The sequence below is a fragment of the Anarrhichthys ocellatus genome, unplaced genomic scaffold, assembly GCF_004355925.1.
Source record: "Anarrhichthys ocellatus isolate YVR2014 unplaced genomic scaffold, GSC_Weel_1.0 scaffold72, whole genome shotgun sequence".
Lineage (NCBI taxonomy): Eukaryota > Metazoa > Chordata > Actinopteri > Perciformes > Anarhichadidae > Anarrhichthys > Anarrhichthys ocellatus.
In genome coordinates, this window is record NW_022280102.1 from 1,426,589 (window position 1) to 1,453,069 (window position 26,481).

At 44.0% G+C, this 26,481-nt stretch overlaps 1 protein-coding gene across 4 annotated transcripts; it reads right to left on the reverse strand.

Annotated features, from left to right (window-relative positions):
- Positions 1–1,527: 1,527 nt before the first annotated feature.
- Positions 1,528–25,416, reverse strand: arhgap32a (Rho GTPase activating protein 32a). Of its 4 annotated transcripts, none has more exons than XM_031873536.1 (23): positions 24,928–25,275; positions 19,015–19,131; positions 17,848–17,953; positions 16,392–16,483; positions 16,046–16,130; positions 12,477–12,563; positions 12,231–12,368; positions 11,973–12,065; positions 11,143–11,265; positions 10,898–10,975; positions 9,728–9,809; positions 9,187–9,336; positions 8,743–8,845; positions 7,962–8,106; positions 7,524–7,606; positions 7,060–7,167; positions 6,784–6,929; positions 6,492–6,705; positions 5,935–6,083; positions 5,687–5,761; positions 5,205–5,588; positions 4,938–5,072; positions 1,528–4,757 (listed from the first exon to the last, which is right to left on the reverse strand). In XM_031873536.1, exons 2-23 carry the CDS (start codon positions 19,101–19,103, stop codon positions 2,566–2,568), a joined length of 4,857 nt encoding a protein of 1,618 aa, XP_031729396.1. In that variant the 5' UTR covers positions 19,104–19,131; positions 24,928–25,275; the 3' UTR covers positions 1,528–2,565. The 4 variants fall into 4 exon arrangements, with proteins under 4 accessions (XP_031729396.1, XP_031729395.1, XP_031729394.1 ...); XM_031873535.1 differs by having other exon boundaries at positions 4,938–5,075; XM_031873534.1 differs by lacking the exon at positions 24,928–25,275 and adding an exon at positions 25,351–25,416 and having other exon boundaries at positions 4,938–5,588.
- Positions 25,417–26,481: the final 1,065 nt, after the last annotated feature.

A 26,481-nucleotide genomic window follows, 5' to 3' on the forward strand; every position in this document is an offset into this window, starting at 1 on the left:
AGATCACCTGCCCCCGGAGAGGTGGCAGTCCTTTCACCTTGCACCTGCTGGTGTTTGGCAGCACACGCCTCACACATTCCATCTCTGCATCTGGACGACACCAGATGTTCTTGAATAATTTCTCACACAGGTGAAAGTTCTCCCCCATGTGCAGCTGAACCTCAACTTGCTCACCATTTCTTCCAATTCAGACAAGCCAAGACACGACACACGCACGCAATTTCTGCTCAGATAATTCTTACTTTAACACCTTTTGCTGGTAGGGACACCAGAGAGCCGTTTTTCCACTCATTTTATTTGCCCCCCCCCCCCCCCGCTGAAAAATAAGACTGTAACCGGATCCTGAAAGGTAGCATGTCTCAAATGCATCACAATGTCCAGAAAGCAGATGGCTGTCTAGCAGGGCAACAATTCTTTCTCTGAAACGTTGAATAATACATGCACATCTCGCTGTGATCTAGTGAATTCAATAGCCTATAGACAAGGATCGCTCTCAACGTAAACCGTTTTGCTGGAGGCTGTTCTCTTTTCCTCAGGTCCGGTCTCCCATTAATAATTTGCCTTCAACCTTCACATGCATAAAAATTGCAACTTGTTGGTTATGAGAGAGAACAGTGAGGATGCACTTTGAATGCCAATGCGCCGATGAATAAACAATGGCTCAGTGCTCCAGGAGCAACGAGCTCTCTTAATGGTTTTTCACCACAGACCAAGCCTTTCAGTCAGCTGTGAATGGGAGGCTGTTTTGATCTGGGGTGGGGGTGGGGACGGGGGTGGGGGGCACTTTAATAATTTCTATCAAAGCAACAATTCCCAAGGCACTTTGGACAACCTTGGATGATTCCTTCTGATTATCCTCCAGCCGCTCAAACACGCTCTAAACTGTGATTACATGGGCGTTCTCAAGCAACAGGCTTATGGTATACGAGTAGCCGACCTTACATTCGCTTTCAGAGCATGTCATCCCAGCCGAGGGCACTATAGTCCACCGGAGGCATCCTCTCACACTCAATAAATGTTTACACATCACATCCTGGTGGTTCTCATTAGAACCTCTGAACCACTGAAAATTCAAAAGCAGCACAAACAATAAAATAGTCAGCATCCTCTGCAATGTTTTTGAACAGATACGAGGCGTCTGACAAGCAAATCAAAGTCTGTGATCTCCCCCGAATGAATTGGGAGCTTTGCATCTTCCGCAGTGCTACAGTGCCACCTGGTGGTGAGCAGACGCCCCTGTGGGACTTCATGTGCTCTTAACATGGGGAGCTCACAACCTGGAGGTCAGTTGGCAAGATGATTAAAGGGTCACCTGCAGCCCCATGAACAGAAACAAGCTGCAGTGGATAGCCTTCGGGTCACATCGTCAATTAACGTCCACTACAAGCACTTGGAAGGATAGTGTGTCATAAAAAGAAGAGATAACTCTTGTTCTGCTTTTGATATTATTTTTCAAACTATCCATCTTGAATTGGAATACAAGAATTTCTAAAAATCTACCTATGACACACGAGTTCAACACATTCATCACTGATAAGATATCTTTATTTTTTTTGAAGACGCTCACTAAAATAACGCATGTCTTTAACAGAGTATCCCTCATGTACATGTTTGGATTTGAAATAGCCTCTTTAATGAATAAAACAACATCATATTTCATGTAAAACATCACATTGTTAAAAGTTCCCTAAAAAGAGAAAAGAAAATCATTTTCTGTGACAAAACCACAATGTTATACAAAATACACTTTTTTTTTTTTTTTAACCTAACTGCATTTACTGTATGTGTAGCATATTTCATAGCATGGAAAGCTTTGACCGAAATCATAGCACTCATTGTTATTTTAAGTTTGCATTATACAATGTGAGATAAAGAAAAATTTAAAAACCATGAGGTTAGCCTCCATTTTACCCCTCCAAAAGTGCTAATTTAGTATTCAACGATGATTCAGAGCAAGCGGTTTCTTACAGAAAAAAATATATATACTGTATATCAAGAGGCCTCATGTACACCATATTAAGACGGTGTTTCATACACTGTTCTCCTCAAAAGTGCTTGTTGAAGTCTGAGCAGACTAGAATAGAAAACAAAATGTACAGTACATTGGCCACATGTTAGCGGTGTGTTATTTATACAAATATAATACATTTAAAATGAATGTTATTTTATACACTTTCCTTTACTGAAATCATATTGATAATAATAAAACCAGACACTTTAGCTTGGCATCTCTTAAGACATTAAATAAAATATGCAAGCCATTCGTTTTCACTCTCTCTCTCTCTCTCTTAGCGTTACTTTCAAATAAATTTAAGACAACATCTGCATACGATTCACTTGTTCCCTTTGAGCTCCCTCAAAAGCTGCTGCAAAATGTGAAACTCCCAGTGATGGTGACAGTATGATCTCAGCAGCAGCCTCACTTCACACACTTTTTTTTTTTAGCAGCTCCTGGCGGTTAAAACAAACACACTTTCAACACAACAGTCTGTTGGTCTGGCAGAGGATAAAGTGCTGTTTTCCTTTGGCCCCGACGTGCAATCGGATAAAACCAGTGGTTAACAATCAGTCGTAAACCCCGGCCTCTGATCTCAGCGCAGCACGATAAAAAGCCTCCTGACCCAGAGCCTTGGACAGCAGTCTGTGCCCGCGGGGAGACATGCAGCCCTGGCCGGGCAAATACCCAGCAACGGCTTTAACGGATCTTGTGGGTTTAAGTCTGGGCGCCGCGTAATACCCCTCCTTGTGGTCATATTGTGTGGGTCTGACTTTAGTGCTCTGAGTCCTTCTGTTGGGCTGAGTGGAAAAGGATCCCAGATGTTCAGGATCGAGCGGGGATTTGGCGTGGTAATGATAGTAGTGACGGTTTTCTCTGGTGCTCTGCGACCTCCCCGGCCGCCTGAGGATGCCGGGTTTCACAATATCAGAGTAGCTGTTGACAGCGTTGGTCATCAGGAATCGATCCTGGTCATGAACTCGTGCGTGGCCTCTGGTGTTGCGCTCGATGTTAGGACAGCCCCTTTCTGGAAGAGAGGGGACTTTGCGAAGCGGAGGCTGCTGCGAGGAGGCCTCTTTGATCTGAATCCGCCTGGTTGGTCCTGGCTCCGCACTTGACCGGTAACCGTACTGCTGCCTGACGACTTCAGGGTCTGCCTTTTGAGACCTCGGGGATGTAGCTTCCACATTTTGGCTTTCTGTCCTGTTAGCGGAGAGGAGGAAGGCGTTTCCAGGGTCTGACTTGCTTCTTGTGTGCATTATGTCTCTGTTTCTTGCGTCAGCCGACGAGACAGGGCTCTCATAAGGAGAAACTGCATTATTTTGTCGTCTGGATTTACTCTCCTGCTTGACTGGTTGATATAAGACTCTCTCAAAAACGTCTGCATCTCTCGCCTCGTAAACAACAGTGTCACTGCTTTCTATGCAAAGCTCCCTGTTCACAGGAGGGACACGGTGTGGAGTGTAGTTGTAGTAATCCGATGGTCCGCTTTCCCTTGTGGAACGCATGGTGTAAGACTGACTGTGCCGGATGCCGCTTTGCCGGCAGGGCTCTCCATAATAGCGCGAGCCATCGACTGGGTTAATATCAGAATAGGGGCCGTAACGGTAGTCAGCACGCGTGTTCTCAAACTGCTGCCGGACAGGGTGAATGCCGGTCTGAATCAGCCTCTGATAGGGCGCTTCCTGGCTCGACGTCTGCTCGACATAAAACATGGTGTCAGGGGGCAGGACTTCTGTCTCTGCCAGCTTGTAGTGACTAATCTGAGGGGCGTGGAAGGAGCGAGCCCTCCGGATGGCTGGGTGCCCGACCGATCCATCTTCAGACCTCTGCCATTGGCCTGGTTGCCTGTGGCAGCCACTGATGAGGTGCTCATCTCTGTTGTAACGTTCATATTGAGGTGACAAAGGTTGCCTTAACCCTAAAGTGCTGTAGCGGCCTTCAGAGGACTGCCTGTACATGTTTTTTTGCCGAGGGCAGTGAGGTGCAGGCATTCGTCCCGTTTGAACCGGCCGAAGGCGGTGATGATGATTGCCGTAGACATCTTCAACCGGGCCAGGAGGTCTGTCATCTTCAGGGCTGTAGTGATGGGTTGAGGAGGGCTGTAATGGACGTGGAATGACCTCTTCGATTGAGGCAGGCATGGAGGTCTCTGCCAGAACAGCGCGGAAATTAAATACATTGATAGAGTCAGTGTTCACATATACAGGGGAAGTCGACGGGCTCTGAGCGGAGCAGACGGGTTGGGTGGGTGTTGAAACCCCAACGCTCTGATAGGTAGGTTCTGCTTGTGTGGCAAGTTCTTTTTCCTCCCTGCGGTCCCTCCTCTTTCCACTGCCTTCATCCAAGCTCCCTGACCCGAGCGGGCTGACGTTAGGTGTGAAATTGCACATGCTTTCCTTTCCATCGATGACCGGCAACGGCTCAGAGCCGAGGTGGGCAGGTAGGAAATGAACAGGATGAGGGCGGCAGTGGCTCTCTACAGGGCCGTGCGTTGATGTTTGCCACTGGGAAACCGAGGAGACGCAGTACTCCTGGGGGTACACTTTAAGATCGAGAACAGAGGGCCGGGGCGGTCTGTCCTGGGAGCGAGGAGCCTCTGGTCTCTGGAGGGGTTGCGATGGGACATTGCGTCTTCTCTGGGAACTACAGCTGGCCTTGTGGGCAGATTCAGCCAGAGCCAACGCCAACTTGCGCGCAGCACTCGTCGAGGGAGGGTGAGGAGGGAGAACAGACACTGAACTCATAAGTCTATCTGTTCCTGGGGAGGGATAAGACAAACAACGCTACAGTATGACAAGACAAACAAAGCTATGGTAAGACATGATGGGACAAGACACAAAAGCTTTCATAAGAAACTATAGAGTGCTTTAATATTTAAATAAATACCAACTATATACAGTAAATAGTATGTCTGATGGTATAGAGGAGTGGTACTGACCTGGATCAGGCAGGTTCTGTGCAGCCTGACTGAGGTCGGTCAGGGCTGAGCCCTGGCTCGCTGTGCTGAGTGGGCTGCAGTGTGGGTATGGCGCTCTTGGCTCCTTCCCATCTGCCAGCGGAGCTTTACACTTCTCTGCTGGGGGATAAGAAGAAGGAAAGGGAACAGGTGGAGGAGAGGCGGATGCATTCTGAACATCTGCCTGCGTCTTAAATGATTTCTTCCTGATTTTAGGAGAGAGCTGCTTGGAGGTAACCTTCTTCCCACCTTTACAGAGAACAGGGCTAATGTCTGGAGATTGATGGCCAACGATGTTGTTGTTAGCAGAGAAGATGGGCTCTGATTCACTAGAACAGCCTGCGCTCTTCCTCCATTTATTTCCATCTTTGTTGTGTTGCAGCCCAGGCGTCGCCGGGGGTGGGCTGCACTGAAAAGACATGGGATCAAAGTCCAAACTATAGATGCCTTCAGCTGGCGGACAAAGATCGAGATCGTCCTCCTGGTGTGGTGGCGAAATACATGCTGCAGTGCGAACACGATCAGCACCACTGTGACTCCCATTCAGCGGGTGGGTTCTGTGGTCGTCTTTACTCCTTGAAACGGCCTCACTAGTCGAACGAGGTCTGCGGGGGCGGTAACTCGGGGGATCCCCTGGGACGGAAAAAAGCACATGCATATTTAGACTGAATCATCTGTAGTCACAGAAATACAGACATTACAAATCACTTGTAGTGTGCATGAATAATTACCTTCCACATTATGCAAAGAGGTGAGGGATTCCTCACTTTTGGTGGAGCGCAATGTGCCGCTATCTCCTCTTCCACCTGCAAATATTTTCAGCATAAATCATTTTTCTCAATAAAATGAATTGCCACCGTCTCTAAAAAGAAAATTTCAATGCATCGAACTGTCAAGATTAGTTGAATAAATCGACAAGTTCAACTCGGCACAGGTTGATTTATGTGTTCTGGCTCGGTAGCAGCAGAGGCGATCTAACCTGGCAGTGCAATGCTCTTTATCTCGTTAGGCTCGCTGGGGTGTCGCTTCAGTTTACGCTTGGACACAGAGTAGGACTTGCCCAGGTGGAAAAAGGAAAGCCAGTTCCCCACAGGAGACTTCTTAGGCTTAACTGGAGGCCGCTTTCCGCTACAACAGAAGAAACAAATCATCTTCATCCCCCGCTGTTTCATCTAACAGAAGTGGCAGTTACCTAAACACAAGCAAAACTAAATAAAAAGGACAAAAATAAAACAATAGGGCTGCTACTAACGATTATTTTCATCATATTTTAATCTGATTAATTGTTTAGTGAAGAACGTGTGAGAAATGTGTGAAAATGTCCATTACAATTTCTCACTTTTCAAAATTTTCGGGAACTATTAATTGTTTTGTTCGAACAACCATCCAAAAAAAAAAAAAAACATAGCACACATAAAACAGAGAAAAGCAAAAAATCCTCACAACACATTTTAATAGCTGTAAATGATGACATGTTTTCACATGCTCATGAAGGAGACAAATTCATATAATCAATAAACAGGAGGAGTGAACTACCTCTCCATCGGGAGCTCGATGACTGTGTGGAATTTGCCGAGCAGAGCTCCGGGTCCCTCCCCAACCTCGATGTAGTCACTCTGGGAGAGGGAGGGGGTGGTGGCCGGGGAGCCCAGCTGTGCCTGAGTGCGAGCCTGGGCCTCCTCTAGAGACAGTAACTTCGTGGATGGGGAGCAGACCAGCAGGGACTTGGGTCTGGATAAAATGTTGTTCCCTGAAAATAAGGTGTTTCAGAGATGCACTTAACACCAGAACAGATGCCACATGTCAATTTGTTCCCATTTCAACCAACCTGTGCTTTCACGAATGATGGCATTGAGTTTAGCGCTGAAGAGAGCCTCGGTGTTGTTGAGGATGAACTCCACCACCACCGACTGGATACGCACCTCCATGAACGCTGCTGTGCCGCTAAAACAGGCCGACTCGATCTGTCTGGACCTGAAACACAGTTACAGAACAGCACAACCTATTTCACAGCTCTGGACCACGGAGACATGCCCCAGTTCAAGAAGGAAACGTTGGCGCCATTGGTGCCAATGACACAGTTTGCACATAGTTCAAGAGTCACCTGAGGAGGTTAGGAGCCCAGACAATAGCCAGGTTTTTAGTGTGCATGTTAGTGACGGGGCTGAAGGTGGCCAGGTTGGAGAGGTGTCTCATGAGGTACTCCAGAGTTCTGGAGGTAAAGAAAGGCAAATATTTAATATGCATTCCCCCCTGTCAAAATTGCCTTTTGAGTTTAATTTCTTTTGAGGCAGTAAAAAAGGTCAATCTGGGTCACAGGACAGATTCAATTCAGTGCATCCAACAAACAGGATTAATGCATATTAGTAATTTAATATGTTATGCTGCACTGAGAGACGATAAGACCGATATTAGAATCATCTAAAGCGGAGTTTTACATCACATTATTAAAATTAGCATCACCGCATTGACTTGTTCTCATGCAGCACTCCCTTCCCTAGAAAAAAAAATAAAAAATAAGAATCCACTTCAGGCCACCAGGGTGCGACAGTGAGCTTTAAACCTGACCTGTAGTGTGGAGGAGGCAGCTGCTGGATGACATTGTGGATTTTGACCAGCCTCTCCTCATCTGTGGCTGCAGACACGGCCTCCTGTGAAGACAGAGGATAAAGCACACGTCACTGAGAGGCTGATAATCACAGCAGAGGGAGCTGCTTAATACAGTCCCACTCTCTTTTTCCCCTTTTATATTCAGAGCAGCCAGTGTTTTGGCTGACTTAATCTGCTATTCTGTTTAAGCGTGCACATCCCCTGCTGTTCTTAGAAAGCTCAGCGTAATGTAATGACCCCATTTTTTGAACGCCACTTAAAACCGAGCTGGAAATTTGACATTGTTTCTCCAATTCTTTGATCAACACTGAGTAACAGGGTATGTGCAGCTTTTTCCATCCCCATATCTATGGGCAGCATAAGTCCCCGCCCCAGTTCCACCGCTCTGGTCCTTACAGAGAATCTGTCGTAGAGCTGGTAGGTGAGCAGAGGGTTGGGCAGCTCTCTGAAGTACAGCTTGCAGAGGGAGCCCACTGAGTGGATATCCTGTTTGAAGACGTCCCTGCTCAGGTCTGGGACCTGTTCTGAGTCAAACTCGTGCCTAGACGAAGACAGAAAGAAGATGATAAGGGAACAGCGTGGGAGTCGTGCTACTGCCAATCTTTCAGTTTGAAAACATGCAGAACATTTCAACACTATAAGCTGCTTTGGACAAGGTAATATTGCTTGGTGAATTAATTATTAGCGTTTCAAATTCTGAAATTCTACAGTTTACTTTGATAATGCTGCCAAAAGCTAATAACATTCCTCCCCAAACAAAACAAGACTACCTGCTCCACCTCACTGTTAGACATGTTAAGAAAAACTGTCACTACATACTTATCATTATCCTCAAACAACTAGATGCGATGTGACAAACGGTCAACAAGTTTGTAATGCGAGAAAATGTCCCTTTTCTTTGGCTGTCAACACAACACCAGATTATGAGCCTTCCGATTTATCCGCTAATGAGAGTTTGCTTCATGAATTCTTCCTGGCAAACATAGAATAGATAAGAAAATCATTGCAGCCATTCAAAGCTGCACAGCTTGAATCAAATTGTATTTGATGCGTTTCAGAAGAAGCAGCTCAAAAACAACACTTGGACAGTGAGCGTAGCTACAGTTATTTTATTGATCCAATTCTGGATATTTGGGTTAAACTTCTAATCAATATAATTAGCAAAAGGGGTACAAACCTCAGTTTCTGGATGTTGGAGGAGATCCCAGACAGTCTGTAGATCCCGTCCACGACTCCATTTTTCTCTATGAAGTCAGCGCAGGTCTTAACAACCTGCGGGACTACAGGAGACAGCAGAGAGTCAGGAGAGGCCGTCATACCACAGGCATTTCAATACGTCTGGAAAAACACAAATAGAGGCACACAGCTTTTGGCAAATCTACAAGAATCTATGCAGAAGCACATCTTGCTAGCTGGTTATCCACACCACCGACTCAATTCGCATCAAACATCACAGCAACGCGTCCCAAATCCCCTATAAGGCAGCCGATTCACTGGGTAATCCCTTCTCGGGGCATTTACTCTTTGAAAATGTGAAACATTTAAGTGTGAACTGCCAGCAGGTAAGAATTACACGATGGAAAATAAGGGGAAAAAAGAAGCCATTGTGGGAATATTTTACCCTCATGTCCTGAGTTGTGGAGATATTCCCCCAGGTCACAGCCAAACACTCTCTCTTTGAGGATACCGCGCTGACGCAGCTTCTGAGGCGGTGGTCGAGACTTCATGAAAGTCCTCAGGAACGTTACAAGCTTCCCATGCTTCTTGCACACTGATCAAAGATGACAATGCACGGTATTTGTATAGCACATTTCATACACAAAATATGCAGCACAAAGTGCCCTACAATAAAGGAAGATAGACATAGAATGAACATAAGAAAAACCACATAAGAAAGTTTGACATCACACAATTGAACAATTAATATTCAATTGGGGGGGGGGTTCTCAAAAACACACACCACAGGCCTTACGTCCAAATCTACCAACCACACACACACACACACACGTGCACGCACACACACACACACACACACACACACACGCACACACGCACACGCACACGCAGACGCAGCAGCCACTTTAAATCAATCCATCTCACATCCTGGGAGCAAGTCTTAAATAAATCATCGAGCAAAAGGACGAACACACAATGAAGAGTACCTGGCTTCGGCACCGAGCTTTGAACACTGGGGGGAAGCTTGTCATTTATCAGCTCAACACAGTCGCAGGGGAAGAAACCAACCTGCAGGGAGAGAGAAGAGGACGAGCAGCGTCAAGACAAGAGACAGAGCTGTTGGTACACTCGTAAGTTCAAAAGGGGACCAGTGGGGGTGTTTAATGCTGTGGCAGACTGTCGTCGGGTGAAGGTGCAGAAATAGGTCAGTAAGCATGAGGGTTCATGCTGCTTCAGGCTGAAAATAGCAGGTTTGCATTCTTATGGTGCAAAGCATGTCAGGGTGTCACTCAACAGCAATAACAAATTAGCTGCTTTTTGCTGAGTTCAACTCATATTTGCCGATATATAAAAACCAAGCAGTGTCTTTATCCTGAGGGATAAAGACACCATTGGGACACCAATCCCAGCTCTAGTTCTGTGATCCCTGTGTTGATGATTCATTTATCTCTTGCGATGTATTTTAGTAATATTTTGTATCAAAATCCCTCTTTCCCCTTCCTGTAAAACTAACAAATATTCAAATTGATCAATGTTATTTGATTATTCTCTCAGGGCTTGACACTAACATATAAAATAAAATCAGCTTTTTGGTTGCCAGAACTGAAAATATGGCTGCACTTTTTACTCTCCTTATATTTTGAGAAATTACTGTTCAAGATACTCTGCAGCTATACGTCAGCCTGTTGTAAATGCTTTTCAGTAGAATTTTCCGTCCAGCTCAACGATGCTGGTATGCTTTTCCTTTCATGACTTCACAAACTTCCAATTTGTTTTTTGTTCAGGTGTATCTGGTTCTTTTTCAGTTGAATAAATGTGCATATCCTTTGGCATGTTAATGGCTTACGCAAACTTTTCACCCCACGGTCAAACAACATAATTTGCTTTGCCATGTCTGTAAAGTAAACTGTAGAGTAAACGCACCGGTGCAGGTGTTGTCACCTGCAGCGTGTTCTGTTTCTTACTGTAACAGCAATATTCAAATATCATTAATGCAACAAATATTGGAAATGTATCCATTTTGCGGAGCATGTTTTGCTCTCCCTTTTTTTTGTATGTTAAAAAGGGGTTACCACTGATGGCAACCTGGCAACCCTTACTGTTGAGCCCCGTCTCTATTAAACATCAGTGTGAGTGAAGCACAGCAGATGATTTACCTGAAAGCCATGTTTCCCTCTCCACCAGCCCGTGTCTTCTTTGGGAGGCATGTCTATGACTGACACAATGTCCCCCACCTGGGTCACAAAGAGTGCGATGATGAGAACAATGTCGGATCTCAGCTGAGCACGTTAAAAAAGGCATTGCGATGGGATCAGAAATGTCCATATTTCCCCTTGAAAATAATCCGGCTCAAAGATGCAAAAAAACAAGTTTCTGGTATGGCTTATATAACAGAGGTTACCTCAAAGGTCAACTCGTCTGTAGCCTGGGCTGTGTAGCGTTTGGTGACGTGGGCAGCAGCGATGGCAGGGACATTGATCGAGGCTTCCTCCGACACCAGAAGGTGGTTCCCCTTGTTGTCGATCTGGAAAAGAGAATAATGTCATTAGACACAGTTAGACATGTTGGCAAAACTTAGCCTAAAGACTGGAAGCAGGAAGAAGCAGCTGGTCCTGCTTTATTTCAAATGATATTGGGAGACAAGTAGTACTGGTATTTTTCACATGAGCAGCAAAACAATATGTTACTGCAGTAGGATTGTAAAAAAAAGTAATCAATATTTTCCCTGGTGTTTACATTAGGCTTGCCTCTCCAATCATACAATTATATTGTGTTGGATTTATTTTTAAATTGATTTACAGCAGTAATCGTATCTCAAACAATCTCAAGAGACGGAAAAGTGTTCTACTTCTGCAGAATGCTACCACCCCTAACAGTAGGTGCACAAACCTGGCATCCCTATGAGGATGCCCAGCAGCTGTTCATCCAGAAATAGAACACGTAGATATTCCTAAACCAGAGTCTTTTCTTTACATTTAAATTGTTACATGTGATAAATATGAATCCTCGGGTTTGGCCATAATGTCCTGTACCTATTCTCTGAAATGAATAAAAAAAATTTTCAGCTGACTCGGGGCAAACAACTGCATTTCCCCCAAAAATGTCTGACTGTTCCGTTAAGTCAACTACTTAAATATTAATAGTGAATATTAAATATTGAATTCACTGAATGGGGTCATTTCTTGGAGTGAATAACTGATAGGAAGAGAGCAAACAGCTGGTAAGAAATACCTCCATCCATGTTAGCACTGGACCACAGTTGATCTTGTTGTCAGCAATGGCAGAGAAGCGGGACAGGTAGGCGGCCAGCATCTTGGTTCCTGACTGAATGCAGACACAAGATTGTCAAGATTAAGTAAAGTCGGACAATTTAAGAGCCATTTTCCACACATCATGCAACAGAACAGACTCATTTTAAATCAGATTCATTTCTAATCTGAGTAATGACATTCACAAATCAGAGATGCTGGAGTTGTAGCTCTGCGATACCTCAACAGTGTCCTTTAATGTTTCGTATCGTGGCAGCTCGGGGAGCTGGGAGTACCGGCGGTCATAGATACACAAGTGCAGGTGTTTGTCCAGCACCCGGAAGTCTTCATAGGACCTCTTTACCAGCCAGTTTCGACCCTGACAAATAGAGACAGAAAATTTCGTAAGATTGAGGGGGAAAAAAAAAAAAGGTAGTTTGATATTAAACCATGTAGTCTATTTTCAGAATGTAGCAAGTAATGTTACCTGGCAAGTGATCTGGACCAGAAAGACCAGCTCTTTGGAGTCCAGACCAGCCTTCGGCCCTTCACTCTGCCCCTCTGCAAAGGCCAGCTACGAGAGAAATAAAAAGACACAGAGAAGCCAATATTAAGAGGACCCACATTCTAAATAATGGATGCATGTAATACAACAACCTCTCTGTATGTGACCTGGAATACAAGAAGAACATCATGCCCAAACCACACTTTTCCATTAAATAGTAAAACCGCTTTTATACTGAGCTATGGGTTAGAGTATAAAAACCTTAAAACCTCAAGTAACATCGAATTACAGGAAGTATTGCCTAAAAAAAAGGATGTACGTTAAAGGATTTTTCATTGAAAAAAAATCTCTATAGAAATTCAGATTCTTGGAATTTGACAGCCTTCATGATAAAGTTAATTTGAGAAACGAGTGCCGTATATTTCCTCTACCACCAACAAAGCACCGATTCATATTCTCACTTCACCATAAATCCTGCAGTAAGACATATATAATACATAAACCGTGAAAGTATCAGCGCTCGGCGGTGGTATAGATTCAGCACAAATTTCTTCTCTAACGAATATTCTATATGCCCGAAAACTGAGAAGATCAAAGCCTTGCAGAAGTTTGGGAATACATTGATAGACATTACTGTAGAGGAGACTTCAAAGGCTGGAACCAAGGGAAGTTCTGGTTATATATATATAACTGATAGCTACTCATCCAGAAACAGTGTTACACAACCCACAGCGACCTAGTTACTGCTCAACAGTAATACTGCAAACCAAACTTACAAAAAAAAGGCAGAACGAGAGATTTGTTCTTGAATAAGTCATGATGGAAGAGCGCTCATTCACTGCAAGGATTTGTCTGACGTAAAAGCCTGAACTGAGCGGCTGAATTAAGTACCGATGAGGGTCAGGAGGCCAAACGCATGATGGAAAGCAGGATCACACAGAGAATTACAGAAAAACAATGATCCATTTTGGATGAAACAAAACACTAGCTTGATGAAAATGAATAATTATGAAAAAAAACAGCACAAATCTGAAAGTTTCCATTGGAGGCATGTGTGAGCATCAATTCCTCTATGATGCTCACACATCCAAGACTGCTCCTTTCAAAATAAAACATGCTAACACAGCTCAGACCTCCAACCCTTTGTGCACAAATTATTTTATTCACAAAATTCTTAGACCCAGAAGCTAAACTTAATACATACACATCCAAACATTCAGGTTACCTGCCACTAAGGCATCTCAGATATCCATCCACAGCTCTTTGTTTGTGTTCAGCCGGAGTCCTGGACCTCAGTAAGCTCCTCCAACTAGCTAAACCTTGGCAGCTCCTTACTCGCCTGTTTGCCGTCCCCTGCTGCCTAACGTGAAATGCTCATTTATAGGGCTTTAGATCACCACGCGTTCACTGCTCTATCCCATAAAGCAGAAATATGAAAAGAGGATGCTCCCCCCACCCCCCCCCGTGTCTCTTACCCCCCACCCCCACCCCCTCTCCTGCCTCCCACATTCCATCTCTTCACCCTCCTCCCTCTCCTGTACTCTGCCTCCGTCGCCCTCCCCCCCCTCTCTGAACCGCTCTCCTTTCTCCAGTGACAAAGCGGGGGGGGGGGGGGTTAGGCAGTAAATGGGCTCAACTGGCACACACAGATGCACGAGCTCATCCATCATACTGAGGCGGAGCTGCACAAGATAGATAGACGACCCCTTCTTCATTTCAAAACAATTCACATTCATTCCAATCTCAAGGCGAGACTGGAGCTAATCTGGAGAGGAATCAGTCGGGCAGGCTGCAGACAGAGGCAGGCTGCTGTCCTTGAGCTATTCTGCGATTAGGATACATGAGAGATGATCAGTACCCTCCCTGCCTTCCTTCCTGTGCTGCCACAGTCTGTGACTATAGAGGCAGGCATATGCATCATGGGAGATACAGCGAGAACAAAGACTCATTTCACACATTAAGTTGAGAAAAACTACAAATGTACTATTATTATTATTAATAATAATTTATTATGAATCAAAAGTAAGATACTGAATAACAACTAAATGAGATTAAATTATTGTGCGTGTGTGCGTGTGTGTGTGTGTGTGTGTGTGTGTGTGTGTGTGTGTGTGTGTGTGTGCCGACAGCTTTCAGTGTCATCGTCTCCCCAGACTGATATTCCTCTTCCGGCTCAGCTCGGCTTTTCTTCTCCCTGTGGAGCTTTTCGAGGTCACTGAAACTGTTGTGCTGCTTCTCTTGCCTCCGCTCTGCTGACGGAGCCATCACATCATGGCAACCACAGCAGGATGTTTACCCAACAGAGAGAAAGCATCCTGGGAATTAAGACCGGTCCAGCCTGCCGCACTGTAGTCCATTAGAGCCACATATTCAGCCCGCACAGATACGCACGCACTCTTTTTGTGTTGACGACTGCTGCACTCTGCTGGCAACCAAGCGGAACTGCACCGAGGTTAACCAGGCAGCTAACAGACACTTCCACACGACTGCGCAACCACTAGTGCTTCACTGCTTCTCATGATCACTGCTGCAAATGTACTTAAAAGTTAAATATACTTCTTAGCCTATTCATTCAAATCATTCGTTGGCTGGTAAGAGTCGTTATATCCATAATTACCAACTGTGACCACGGGACATTCAAATCAAGTCTTTGCAGCTAATGTTGCAACATGCAGATTTTCTCTAAATGGATTACAGTGTATAAAACTCAAGCCATGCTGTTTGCACTGTTTGGCTCAGTATTGCTTTGAGCTCAATGCCATTGTGTTAACATAACATGCTCACAAGGACAATGCCAACATGCTGATGTTAAGCAGGTAAAACATCTACCATGTTTACCTTCTGGGTTAGCATGCTAACAAATGGCTAATGAGCACTAATCATAAAGTACAGCTGAGGCTAAGGGTCATTCTTTTTGCAGGTGTTTTGAATTAAGACATGAATATCTGTACCCAAACTTCATGACTAAAATAGTGTACAACATAGCATTTACCTTGGTTACCATATATTCCCACGCCTCCTGTTTTTGTCAGAACAGGTTTTGACTTTCAAAATGAGTCATCGCTTACAAATAGACTCTGCAGTCTATTCAGGAAAACTGCTGTATTGCATTTACTCACTGGGTGACATCATGTGCTTAAGTCAAACTAATAAGTCTGGATCACAGGTTTACAGGTCAGATTCTCACATTAATAGACTGCAGAGGATTAACACGCTGCTGGAATCGGATCACGGCTTTAATAGCAATAGGACTAATAAAAAGACAATGATTTATGCACGGTGGATTAACATTCTGGACAAAAGTATATTCCATATCTCTCCTGATAAACTACACACCAACAACTGTGATGTGACATTTACATGAAAAAGAAGGTCAATTCAATAAAGACTGCAGAAAAGAGAAGCAAGGATATTGATTCGACTGCCAGATTGCATTTCAAGAAGGATGCATTTCGGGAGCAATTGAACAAAATGGCTGCTGAACTTGAGCCAAAGACACAATTACTAAACATAGTAACTCTCTGCTGTAAGAAAGTATTTTCAGGGCTCACCTGTACATTGCCAAAGTCAACAGTCTCATAGTGGAAATGGGCACACTCTGCCAACCTGGGGAAGTGACCTCTGGGGAACGTCAGCCTAAAAAAAAATAAATAAGACAGCACAAGAGCCCCTCATCAGTATTCAACACACCGACACTGTGATGGAGAGAAAAGCAAAGCAAAAGAGGGAAAAGGCCTATGAGGGCCTACGTGTGAGGGAACAGGGTTCAGAGACCCAGCAGGCAGGCTTGTCTGTGCCGCGCACGTCATTTTAGAGGTCCTCATTTCACTGGCCTAAATAAGAGCCCTGTTTTATACAGCCCATAATAGCACCAACACTGTCACAGGGGGCACCTACTTCTTCACGTTCTTGACCTTCATGCTGGCCGTGCTGACGCAGGAACGCAGGAGGGGCTCGGCGGGGAGCTCTGTGATGTCGTCACTCCTCACCTGCCCGACAGAGAAAGCACACGTCAATAAGTGTCGGTCAGTCACAGGACGACGGACGGAGAGGCGATTACACTTGATTACGTTGATCAGCACAAAACACTGTTTGTTCAGCAAAAGATGCAGGACACGAACTTAAACGCCTGGTATAAGTATAAAGTAGTGAGTTATACATTAGTGCTAAGGTTATGTTGGTATGCTTATAGTATAATACATTATAACAATGTTATGATTATATTTTGGTTATGCTTTGCTATGTGTTAAGCTATGTTATTTTATGCAAATGTTGTGTTATGCTAATGTTTTATTATGTTGTGTTCTAGGCTATTGGTGTTATTCTATGCTAATGTTATGTTAGGGTATGCTATGCTACTGTTATGTTACAATATGCTAATGTTATAGTATTACTGTATATTATGTTTTACTTATATAATGCTAATGTTGTAATGCTATAAAAAGCTATGTTGTGCTTTGTTGACCAGTCAGTTTTACAATTGTTTTTAAGATACTGTTACATTTTTTAATGTATATTATCTGTTCAATTTCCTGATTTTATTTGCCCAAAGTCCTGAAATGTTTTAATCCTGGATCCGTGTAAAGCACTGTAACTTTTTATTATTATTTCACACTTATGTTATGCTCAATTTTGCTATGCTAAATTATGTCAGGTCACGTGATCATTTGATATAAATGAATCTGAACAAGGTTGCTCTTCAGACATGTTGGTCTATGCGTTTGTCAATGAAGTATTGCTATCTATATTATATTGGTACAGTAATGTTTAGGTCTTGCTGTGTTTTGTTGTCCAGTTTTAATTGGATTGAGTTTGTTTGTGGACATGTGGCGAGTGTGCAAGCCCTCTTAAAAATCTAAATTAAAATGTATAAAGAAAAAATGATATGCATGAAAACAAAATCAGCTGTACTCAAAGTACAATTGAAAAACTGCAGGTGTTTTGTCACACATCATAGACACTTCACTTCTTAAAACAGAAGGAATACTCCCCCAGAGAGGGGAAGAAAGAGCAAATGTGGAGGATAACTGGGGTAACCAGAAGTCAACTGAAGGGGGGAGGGAATCACTTGTCTGTGACAATATTGTCACATAATGAAACACACCCCCTCCCTCTCAATATGAAGGTGAAATATCCTTGAATCCACTTCTGCACCATCATCACTTTGACCACCGACTCTCACATGAGTGCCACATGACTTGAGTGACATCATGTTGTGGTGACATCATGGTGTGAATCACATACACAACCAACGCAGGCTCATGGCAGAAGAAGGGCGGCATGTCCGCTGGTGTGCGTTTAAGTATTCGTTCTGTATGAGTGATGAGTCAGAGTGGTGTGCGTGGGCGTGTACCATGGCAGTGGATGTCTCCTGTGGCCGTTTCTCTTCTGGAGGATTATTGTTGGTGGCTTGAGGTAAGGCGTCGTCCTTGTCCAGGTCAGTAGATGGTAGGACATCTCTGCAGAAACAGACAGGCATTCACATACAAGGATTAAAACAAGAGAAAGGTGGCATGACATACTGCTTACATCCATGTAGTCTGGGGTTTTTCAAATATGATTTGTAGTTAATTTTAAATACACCAGAGGGAGCAAGTGAGGGAGATGAATTCACAATATGTGGCTTGGACTCAAAGCATGACATTGCACCAGCATAGCACACAAATTCATGTTGTTTAAATCTCTAATATTTAGAGAGAAATGCATTAATAAAACATAAGAAAAAAAAAAAAAAATCTTAGATCTAGATGGGAACAAATCCTCTGGACAGATGAAAAATGGCAGCATCTCTCACAACGGGAGGGTCGACAAAAAGCCACGTCTTTTGTATGCGCTCAGGAAAGCAAAGCTCGTCTATTCAGAGCTCCATAAAGGCAATCCACCCACAAGGGACTGCTTCACAAAAACCTTTCACTTGAAATGTGACTCAGTGTATTCGGGAGTGGAGGGTGAGGTGCATTCAGCTCAACTTTTATGAACAACAAAGAGAGCAGAGAGACAGGCCTTGGATTTGTCACAGTGATTTAGCGAGGTGAAATCGGGACAGGAGGTAAAGAACACGGACACACAGTGTCATCTATGTGACCCGGAGTGACAGAGCTAACGACACAGAATGTAAAAACACGGCACATACAGTGAGCTTTGGACCTAATAGAGCGTTACACAGGAACAGTTTCCCTCTATATGTCTTACTCTGAAAACAGGGTCATGTTCAAGCCTCACCATTACATTTCTACTAGTTTTACTCATCTCATTCAAAGGCAAACGCATTCTTCCCTTTACCTTTATTTAACCAGATAGGTCAATTGAGAACTAGTTCTCATTTACAATGACGACAACAGGAGGTAATATGTGAGAAACAAATAAAACATCTCAATCAATCTCATACAAAAATGACAACACCATAACATGTACAATATATAAAAACCAAACAGCGTTCCTGGAGAAGCACCATAGAACAGAAACAAATCACAGAATTCCTCTCGGCTTACATGAAACACAGAAGAAGAGAGTCACTCACCCCTCAAGGACGTCACCACTTCCTGGTTGACGATGGGGTCCTGAGGCAGCATTATCAATCACCGCGGCAACCACGCATCCAGCCTCCATGATGCTGCCCGACTGCAACGGCGGCCCGCTGTAGAGACATGTGAGGGGAAGGGAAAGGAGAGCGTGAGGGTGGGCGGGCGGTTAGAAGAATGTGGGAGGAAGAGTCCGACGCAATGAAGCCGCCAGATGACAACCCACTCGAGGCGGCAGTGTGTGTGACTCTCAAGGCAGCGGTCCACGGAGCCCAGACCGTAATCTAAAATGACATCATGCTACAGTGCCGGGGGGAGCTGCTTCAGTGATAATACACGTTCATCGGATGGTTTCATGAGAACATCAGCTTCTCTTTAGCATAGCACTGACTATCATATCGTGCTCAAGGAAATGTCAAGACCGTCATAGCAGCTTCAGTACATGTCCCTGGATTAGGGTCGTTATTTGTGAATATATTTATTTTGATTCTTTTTTTAATTACGTGATGAATTAAAACTTGGACTTTTTTCCAGACTGTGAGATAGATAGATAGATAGAGATATAGAGATAGATATATAGATCTCATCTACTAAGGCAAAGTTCAAATGTCAAACACAGTTGGAACTCCTCAGTCAATCCCGGCTTTATCAAATATTAAACCAAGGTTACCGTTACTCTTTTTTTTGTCAAATGCAAATGCCTCCATATAAATTGAATAATCTCAAAATGGGTCCCTGCTTGTTTTTGCACTCTGGCAGAAGTCAAAATCATTTGGATTTAAACATGATAACAAGGACCCGAAACCTTCACTGCTCACTGTGTGTCGACTGGTTTTACATAAACTGATTAGGCCCAACTGCAAATCTGCTGAACTTTAATATGATATCCACTACGGTGGGTCATGCATTATTACTTAATCCGTTGGCCCCCTTCTTTTAGGTAATAAGTTCGATCCATCCATCCATCCATGGTTATCCATCCTGGGAATGGATCCAGCTCACAATGGTCAGAGTGCACCCTGGACATGTCGCCAGTCTGTCACAGGGCTAACACGTATAACCAGACCAAAAATATGCCCAACCTGCATGTCTTTGGACTGTGGGAAGAAACTGGAAGCACCTATAGGAAGAGAGAACGTGCTTAGTCCTCACAGAAAAGCTCAGCCAGCTGGCATGTTTCCACGGCTTACACGGTGCATTTAACTGATAATCTAGCCATATTACCAGATCCCTTAAAATACGACAACAACAAAACGGTCCGACGGATTATACTGACAAAATAATTCTGATATTGGCATCCGCTTTTATGTTTATGAATATATTTCTACATTTGCCTTGAACATATTGAATCCATGAGACGATCGGGAGAGCCCCCATCACGCTCACTCTTTACCAGACTCCATTAATACTCCTCCTGTCTTTATATACTGTAAACAAACTGAAAGAATGCCCTGATGAAGCGAAACTAGACTCTTCCTAACGTTCCTCTACGGTCTTCCCACAACTAGTTTCCAAACATATGTGGGTGCTTGGTGTTAAACAATGACTTCAGGGAATGTAGGCACAAGAACAAGCCTCTTCTTACACCTCAGTAAGTCCTGACGCATCATTAAAAAAAAAGCCCTCCAATTAAAAAGGAGGTTGTTTTACCACTTCCCTAAGAAGGTCTGCTAATCAACATAGAAATGTTTGGAGTAACGAGTAAATTCATCAGCCCGGGCCCCTGCTGGAGTAGCAGTTTCCCACCAGCCCCGCATAGCCTCACTGGGTTGCTGTCAACTGACATCCAAAAAACCTCCTGACTCAGCAGAATGTGAGCCGGCAGGAACACAGGCCGGACTCTACTCTATCCACATCTCGGGCTGCATCTCTTCTCTACACACCATACCCTCTCCAGAGGAGAGCCAACGTATTACACAGACGGAAAATAGCTTCATGTTGAGAGGTTACATCGAGCTCCGTTTTACAAAAGGTCACTTGGGAGGGAAAGTGTTTGGAAAGTCGCATGAATGAGCAGTGTGTTGACAAATTACGCAGACCTGGAAGCATTAGGAGTACATATGATTAGTGCCTAGGAGCACACAAAAACAACTGCACAGTCATCAACCTAATGGGGAATATCTTTGCCTTGTTTTACAATATTTTGGCTATGTGGTGCTGAGTGGGCAGAGATTCCTTGTGGCTTCATGCATTCCATGATAAATGTTTAAAAAATGTTGCACGGTACACAGTTCAAAGCCTGACCTTGCCGATTGTGCCACATCAGACATCAGCGAGTGTTTTCAAGTGAAGGAACACGTTGTGGTTCACTTTGCAGAGGAGACTGGCTAGCTGAAGGGCCATGGGCTTTTGTTTACATCTGAAAGACGAGCTGAAGACAACAGAGAGCGACGTATGAACAAGTGAGTGTTCTTATAGCGAGCACCACAACACATGAAGACTATTTTGGAAATGCCCCAAATAGATAAGAGCTATAAAAAGACAAGGCGGTCACAATTGTGATTTGAAGAGGAGATCTTGCTCTGTATGTGTCACTGTCCACAGCAGAGAGGAAGAAAGAGTTCTGCATTATAAGGTGAGAGAAATAGGACAATGTCAATCCAGGAGCCACACAATCTCCCATGCAGGTTTAATGTCAGAAAACTTGGAATCAACTGCTGTAAATCAGTCTTTGCACCACTTCTCTATCAGTAAGATCAAAAAGTATTACGCAAAACTGTTGTCAACCGTGTACTACAACAAAGAAGCCCTCTCTACCTGTCACACTTAGAGGGCGACGTGTTCTGATGTCAGGAGACTGGAGCAGCACAGATGGATGTCGCCCTGGTATCCGTTGGCCTACATGGCATTTTTCAAGAAAAATAGGACAGCCTACACAATCTTGCACACCGTTTTATGAAAGCAGTATCAGCGAGTGTGTCGACATGAAGAATGGCTGCCCACATATTTGTAGCTACAAACACGCAGCAGATGCGTCGAAGTGAGTCACAGCTACTTCTTCACATGCGGGGGGGGGGACGGAGGAAGTAAAGCAGAGAGGACGGAGAAACTGAATTTCATCTTTTTTGACGACAACTCAAACACTATTAAATGCAACCGACCCACTTAGATGGATAAGAGGTAGTACTTTTATTGACCGAACAGGTGATGGAGGAGGCCTCTGGTATGTTGTTTAAGATGGGCTGTAATTAACACACATACAAAAGAAAGAATGTGATAATAGAAAGATTAGCTAATCAGGGCGGGCGTTGTGGTGAAGTCTGATAATAACGTGAGTAATAATAAGGCTGATTTGTGATTATCTTTGTTGGCCGTCCTTTTATCATTGCGCAGCTGGAAATCCCTGTAAAAGCCACAGGCCAGAAGTTTATCTGCCTTAAAGTCTTCAACCGTATTTTGAACCCAAGCAGGCGACTTGCAGTGTTTTTATGCCACAATATGTTAAATAAATTATTCAAACCTGCAATAACTGATTTTGTGGCCACTTGTGGGAAGAGGCAACAAGCTGTAAACATTTGTCAGCACGGTGCTTATTTACACACCCAGCAGTTGCAGAGAAACATAATCATGTATTTGGAGTCCTAGTTGTGTTAAAACGATGACTGCAAGTCCAATATTCACGGTCGTTTAGCTGACAATGCAGATGAGCACTGTGAGGGTCAACCCAAACGGCTGGAAAACCAACAACAGTGAGCTGAAAGACATTATAAAGCTCCACAGAGCTGAGGGGAACTGCAGAGTCGGGTGGTAATTCTCACTACCACCAATTGCTTTCAATTACACGCAGTCACGTGATCAATAAGAATAAAAATGAAAACAGCAGTGGCACCCTCAGCATGTGTCGTCTCCCTCAGAGGATGTGACAGGCCCGTGTAAAGTTTGTTTTCATGCTCTCATTGCGAGCGCTTGAATGCGGTCGACACAAGCGAGAGAGACGCGGTGGAGAGAGGCCCGGAGTTGCCATGGAAACCTCTCTCTCTCTCTCTCTCTCTCGTCCATCGTGACTTGAAGCTCCTCCAGACAGAAGAGGAGCGAGCACGACGAGGGAAAATCAAGCCTTAGAGGGACCTTTGGACCACAACCTTTGACACATCATCATTACCACCATCAACATCATCATCATCAGACGACCTGCCTTATGTAAGGACATCATCGCTTCTCCAGTCTTGCAGGACTCAGACAGAGCAGCTGCTGCTCTCTGAGTTAGCCACAATGCAACCATCTTTACTGGAGCTTTGTCACTCATGTCACTTTTTTGGGGTGGGGGAGACGAGGAGGACGAGGGGTCGTATGATCCTATAATCTTCTTGAAATCTAGAGTGAGATTAACTTCAGTGTCATGGCTCAATCTTTGTCCTGCAACCATCAGAGTCAGAGGAGAAGGGTAGAGCGCGGGCTGAACAGCAGGGCGATTAGGTTGCAGACAACAAAAACCCAAATATTTAATCAACAAGTCAATCCGCCGCCTAAGCCTCACAGTGCAGTACAAGCCTTCTCTGTTTTAAGCAAACAATTGCTTCCTCTTAAAACAGACAAATGACAGTAAAAATAAAGAAGAATTTTACTGAGTGGAACCAATATTTTAGGATTTTGACAGTGATTCTGTCTATGCCACTATATGCTGCTGGCTCGCTAACGCAACAATTAAGTGTAACACAAACTCTCACACCGTGATCACAGACACCTGCCCAGTTTAATACTATACAGTCCCTCCCTGCACCAATCACTACCCTTGTAAAGCTCATGTTCAACTCTGTGGTAATACAGATTGAGGCTGTGATTGTGGTGCGGGACTCTACGGCATTACATCATAAAATACCAAACACACACCCTACACACACACACACACACATATATGTACTGAACACCCATGACAATATCCTAAAGCCCAAGATAATGTCATCAAAACAAATATATTCAGTTTAGTGTCACATATGACAAAGAAAAGCAGCAAACCCGGACAATCATTGAGCTGAAACCAGGTAACTTGGAGAACCCCTTACATGTATCACTTTGTCCTCAACACACAAACAACTTTTGTTTATTGTGGGTAAAGGCTTCACAATATGTTGTGACGGGTGCAAAAAATAATAATTTTCTTAATCAATTCCTCTGTAGATTATTTTCTCACGTCAATGATTGCTGACTTATTCTATAAAAAGGCCAAAACTATTTCCTAAAGCACAAAGTAAGGCCTCGTTTGATCCGACCAACAGTGCAAAACCTGAAGATATTTATGCATCTTAATGATCGAAATGATTATTCAACTAACAAAATAGTTGTCGTTTGATGTTTATGTACTATGTACTTTATTATTCTGTGTTTTGGGTACAGGCTCCAACTAACGATTATTTACTTTAAAGATTAATCTGCTGTTTATTTTCTTGATTAAATCGTAAAATCGTTTGGTCTATAAAACAGCAGAAATATATTGGTATGATTAAAAACCTAAATGTTTGATTCTCCAAATAGCTGCTCATTAATTGTCTGTCGATAGTCTATTCGACTAATAAACATGTGTTGCCCTACCTTCCAACACACACACACGCAGGCGCACACACACACACACGCACGCACGCACACGCACAACCTACAAGATACAGAGTTCACAGATAATGCAATTCAACAGAGCAACACAACAATGCGGAGCGGGGAAAGTTAACCGACGGTGTACTCTGACCTGTTGGGCCTGACAGATCACCGGTCAGCCTCGTGCAGCCAGACACACGTAGGCTACTCTCTCTCTCTCTCTCTCTCTCTCTCTCTCACTCTCACACACACACACTCTCTCTCTCACACACACACACACACACACAATCCTTGTATCAACGTTGATCGGCTGACCGCTTAAAGCACGCCTGGATCGAGCGTTGAGATGGTGTTCCGCAGCAGTCCCTGTGCAAACAGCCTACCTGTAACTGTGCACGCTGCTCCACTCTGCCGCCTCCTCTATGCCGCACAGCGCTGAGCTTCTCGACGAGGAAACATGTTGTCAGCATCGCACTGCACAAACGCTCGTCTCGGACAAAACACACACACACAGGCGGGTTGGCGGCCGACAATCTGAGGTAGATGTTATTTTAGGATAAACACTGTGCTCGGGCGCGACATCGCTGAGGCAGTGTGGGAGTCATTCCGGGGAGCCGCGGCTGGCTGACTGCTGTGAATCTGCACTCGCCACCGGGAGCGCGCGCAACTGATCTCGTGCCCGTGCCTCGGATGTTTTAGCCCCAGGCGTTCCCAGACCTTTTTCAATGTCAAGGACCTGAATATAAAGCAGTCGTGAGAGTATATGCATGAAGCCCCCCCCCCCCTCCCTTTTTGATAATACTCACCAGCCCGAGGAGCCCCATCTGGCAAGTTGTGTGGTGTTAGGTAATGAATTACATAACCATAGTGTAGGTGGGGTGGTAACAGTGAGAGGAGTGGAACCTGGTGGGCAAATCACTTCATCCGAACACATCATCTTATTGTGCCCGTCCACTGAAGGAGATAACGTTAGACACATGTATTCCTCTTTTTGCTTGGAGGGCCACTGGGATTCCTAGAGCTTGTACTGACATATTTGGGCTATTTAATCAATTAGTCATCTTCAACTATTTTGAATGTTGTTTATGTAATTTATCAGGCAAATACCAAGCATCATTGGGTGCAGCTTCTCAAAGCAATAGTTCAACATTTACTCAAGTACTTGAGGCTATTCCATGTCATTTCACTTTAGAATTCTTGTACTTCTCAGAGGGAAATGTACTTTTTACACCACAGAATAAACGGATACCTTTAGTTATACGTTACTTTACAGATTCAGATTATTTTTATATTATTATCAACAAAAAACAGCAGAAATAATCAGTTGCAGCCCAAACTCACTTACAACTAGTTTTACTTAAAACATGCAATATAATGGCTGGTGAAAAATACGAGACAATGAAACTATTTTTATAATTATCTGCAGATATAATGTAGCATTTATGAAACTAGGCTTTTGAAGGTTTGTATGTTTGACCAGTGGATTAACTGCACTCCTCAGGTGTATGCAGATGGCTGCTCATTTGTTTGTTTCCCAGCCTGCCAGGGGGAATTTGAACAAAAGCACAAAGGTCATTCTGACGGACCTCATCCTCTTTCAAGGTATTTGTCTTCCTTGTTCTGGCTCTGTTGCCACACAATTCATTCCTTAGCATGTGGGTGGAGACGGCAGAGCTGTGGTCGAAACATTAATCATTGAACAACACGCATGCATGTAAACACAGCCTTTTGTTCTCTAAATTAAGATGCATTTGTCTTATTGAAGACTAAATTCAAAGGATAATTGTGATTTTTAAGTGTAAAACTGATTTCGAAAACAAGCACTTTATCTCATGGGCTGATGTTAGTGTGTCCTAGAATAATCCACCCCCCCCCCCCCCCCACACACACACTATCTTCCTCACTCTATGCACAACACCTACACCCTGTGTCCAGCA

Coding starts and splice junctions, on each gene's coding strand:
- arhgap32a (XM_031873534.1), bottom strand. CDS start 19,103: ATGGAGGCTGGATGCGTGGTTGCCGCGGTGATTGATAATGCTGCCTCA. Junction 12,066..12,230: donor CATTAAAGGACACTGTTGAG/GTATCGCAGAGC, acceptor GTCTGCATTCAG/TCAGGAACCAAGATGCTGGC. Junction 8,846..9,186: donor CCACAACTCAGGACATGAGG/GTAAAATATTCC, acceptor TGTCTCCTGTAG/TCCCGCAGGTTGTTAAGACC.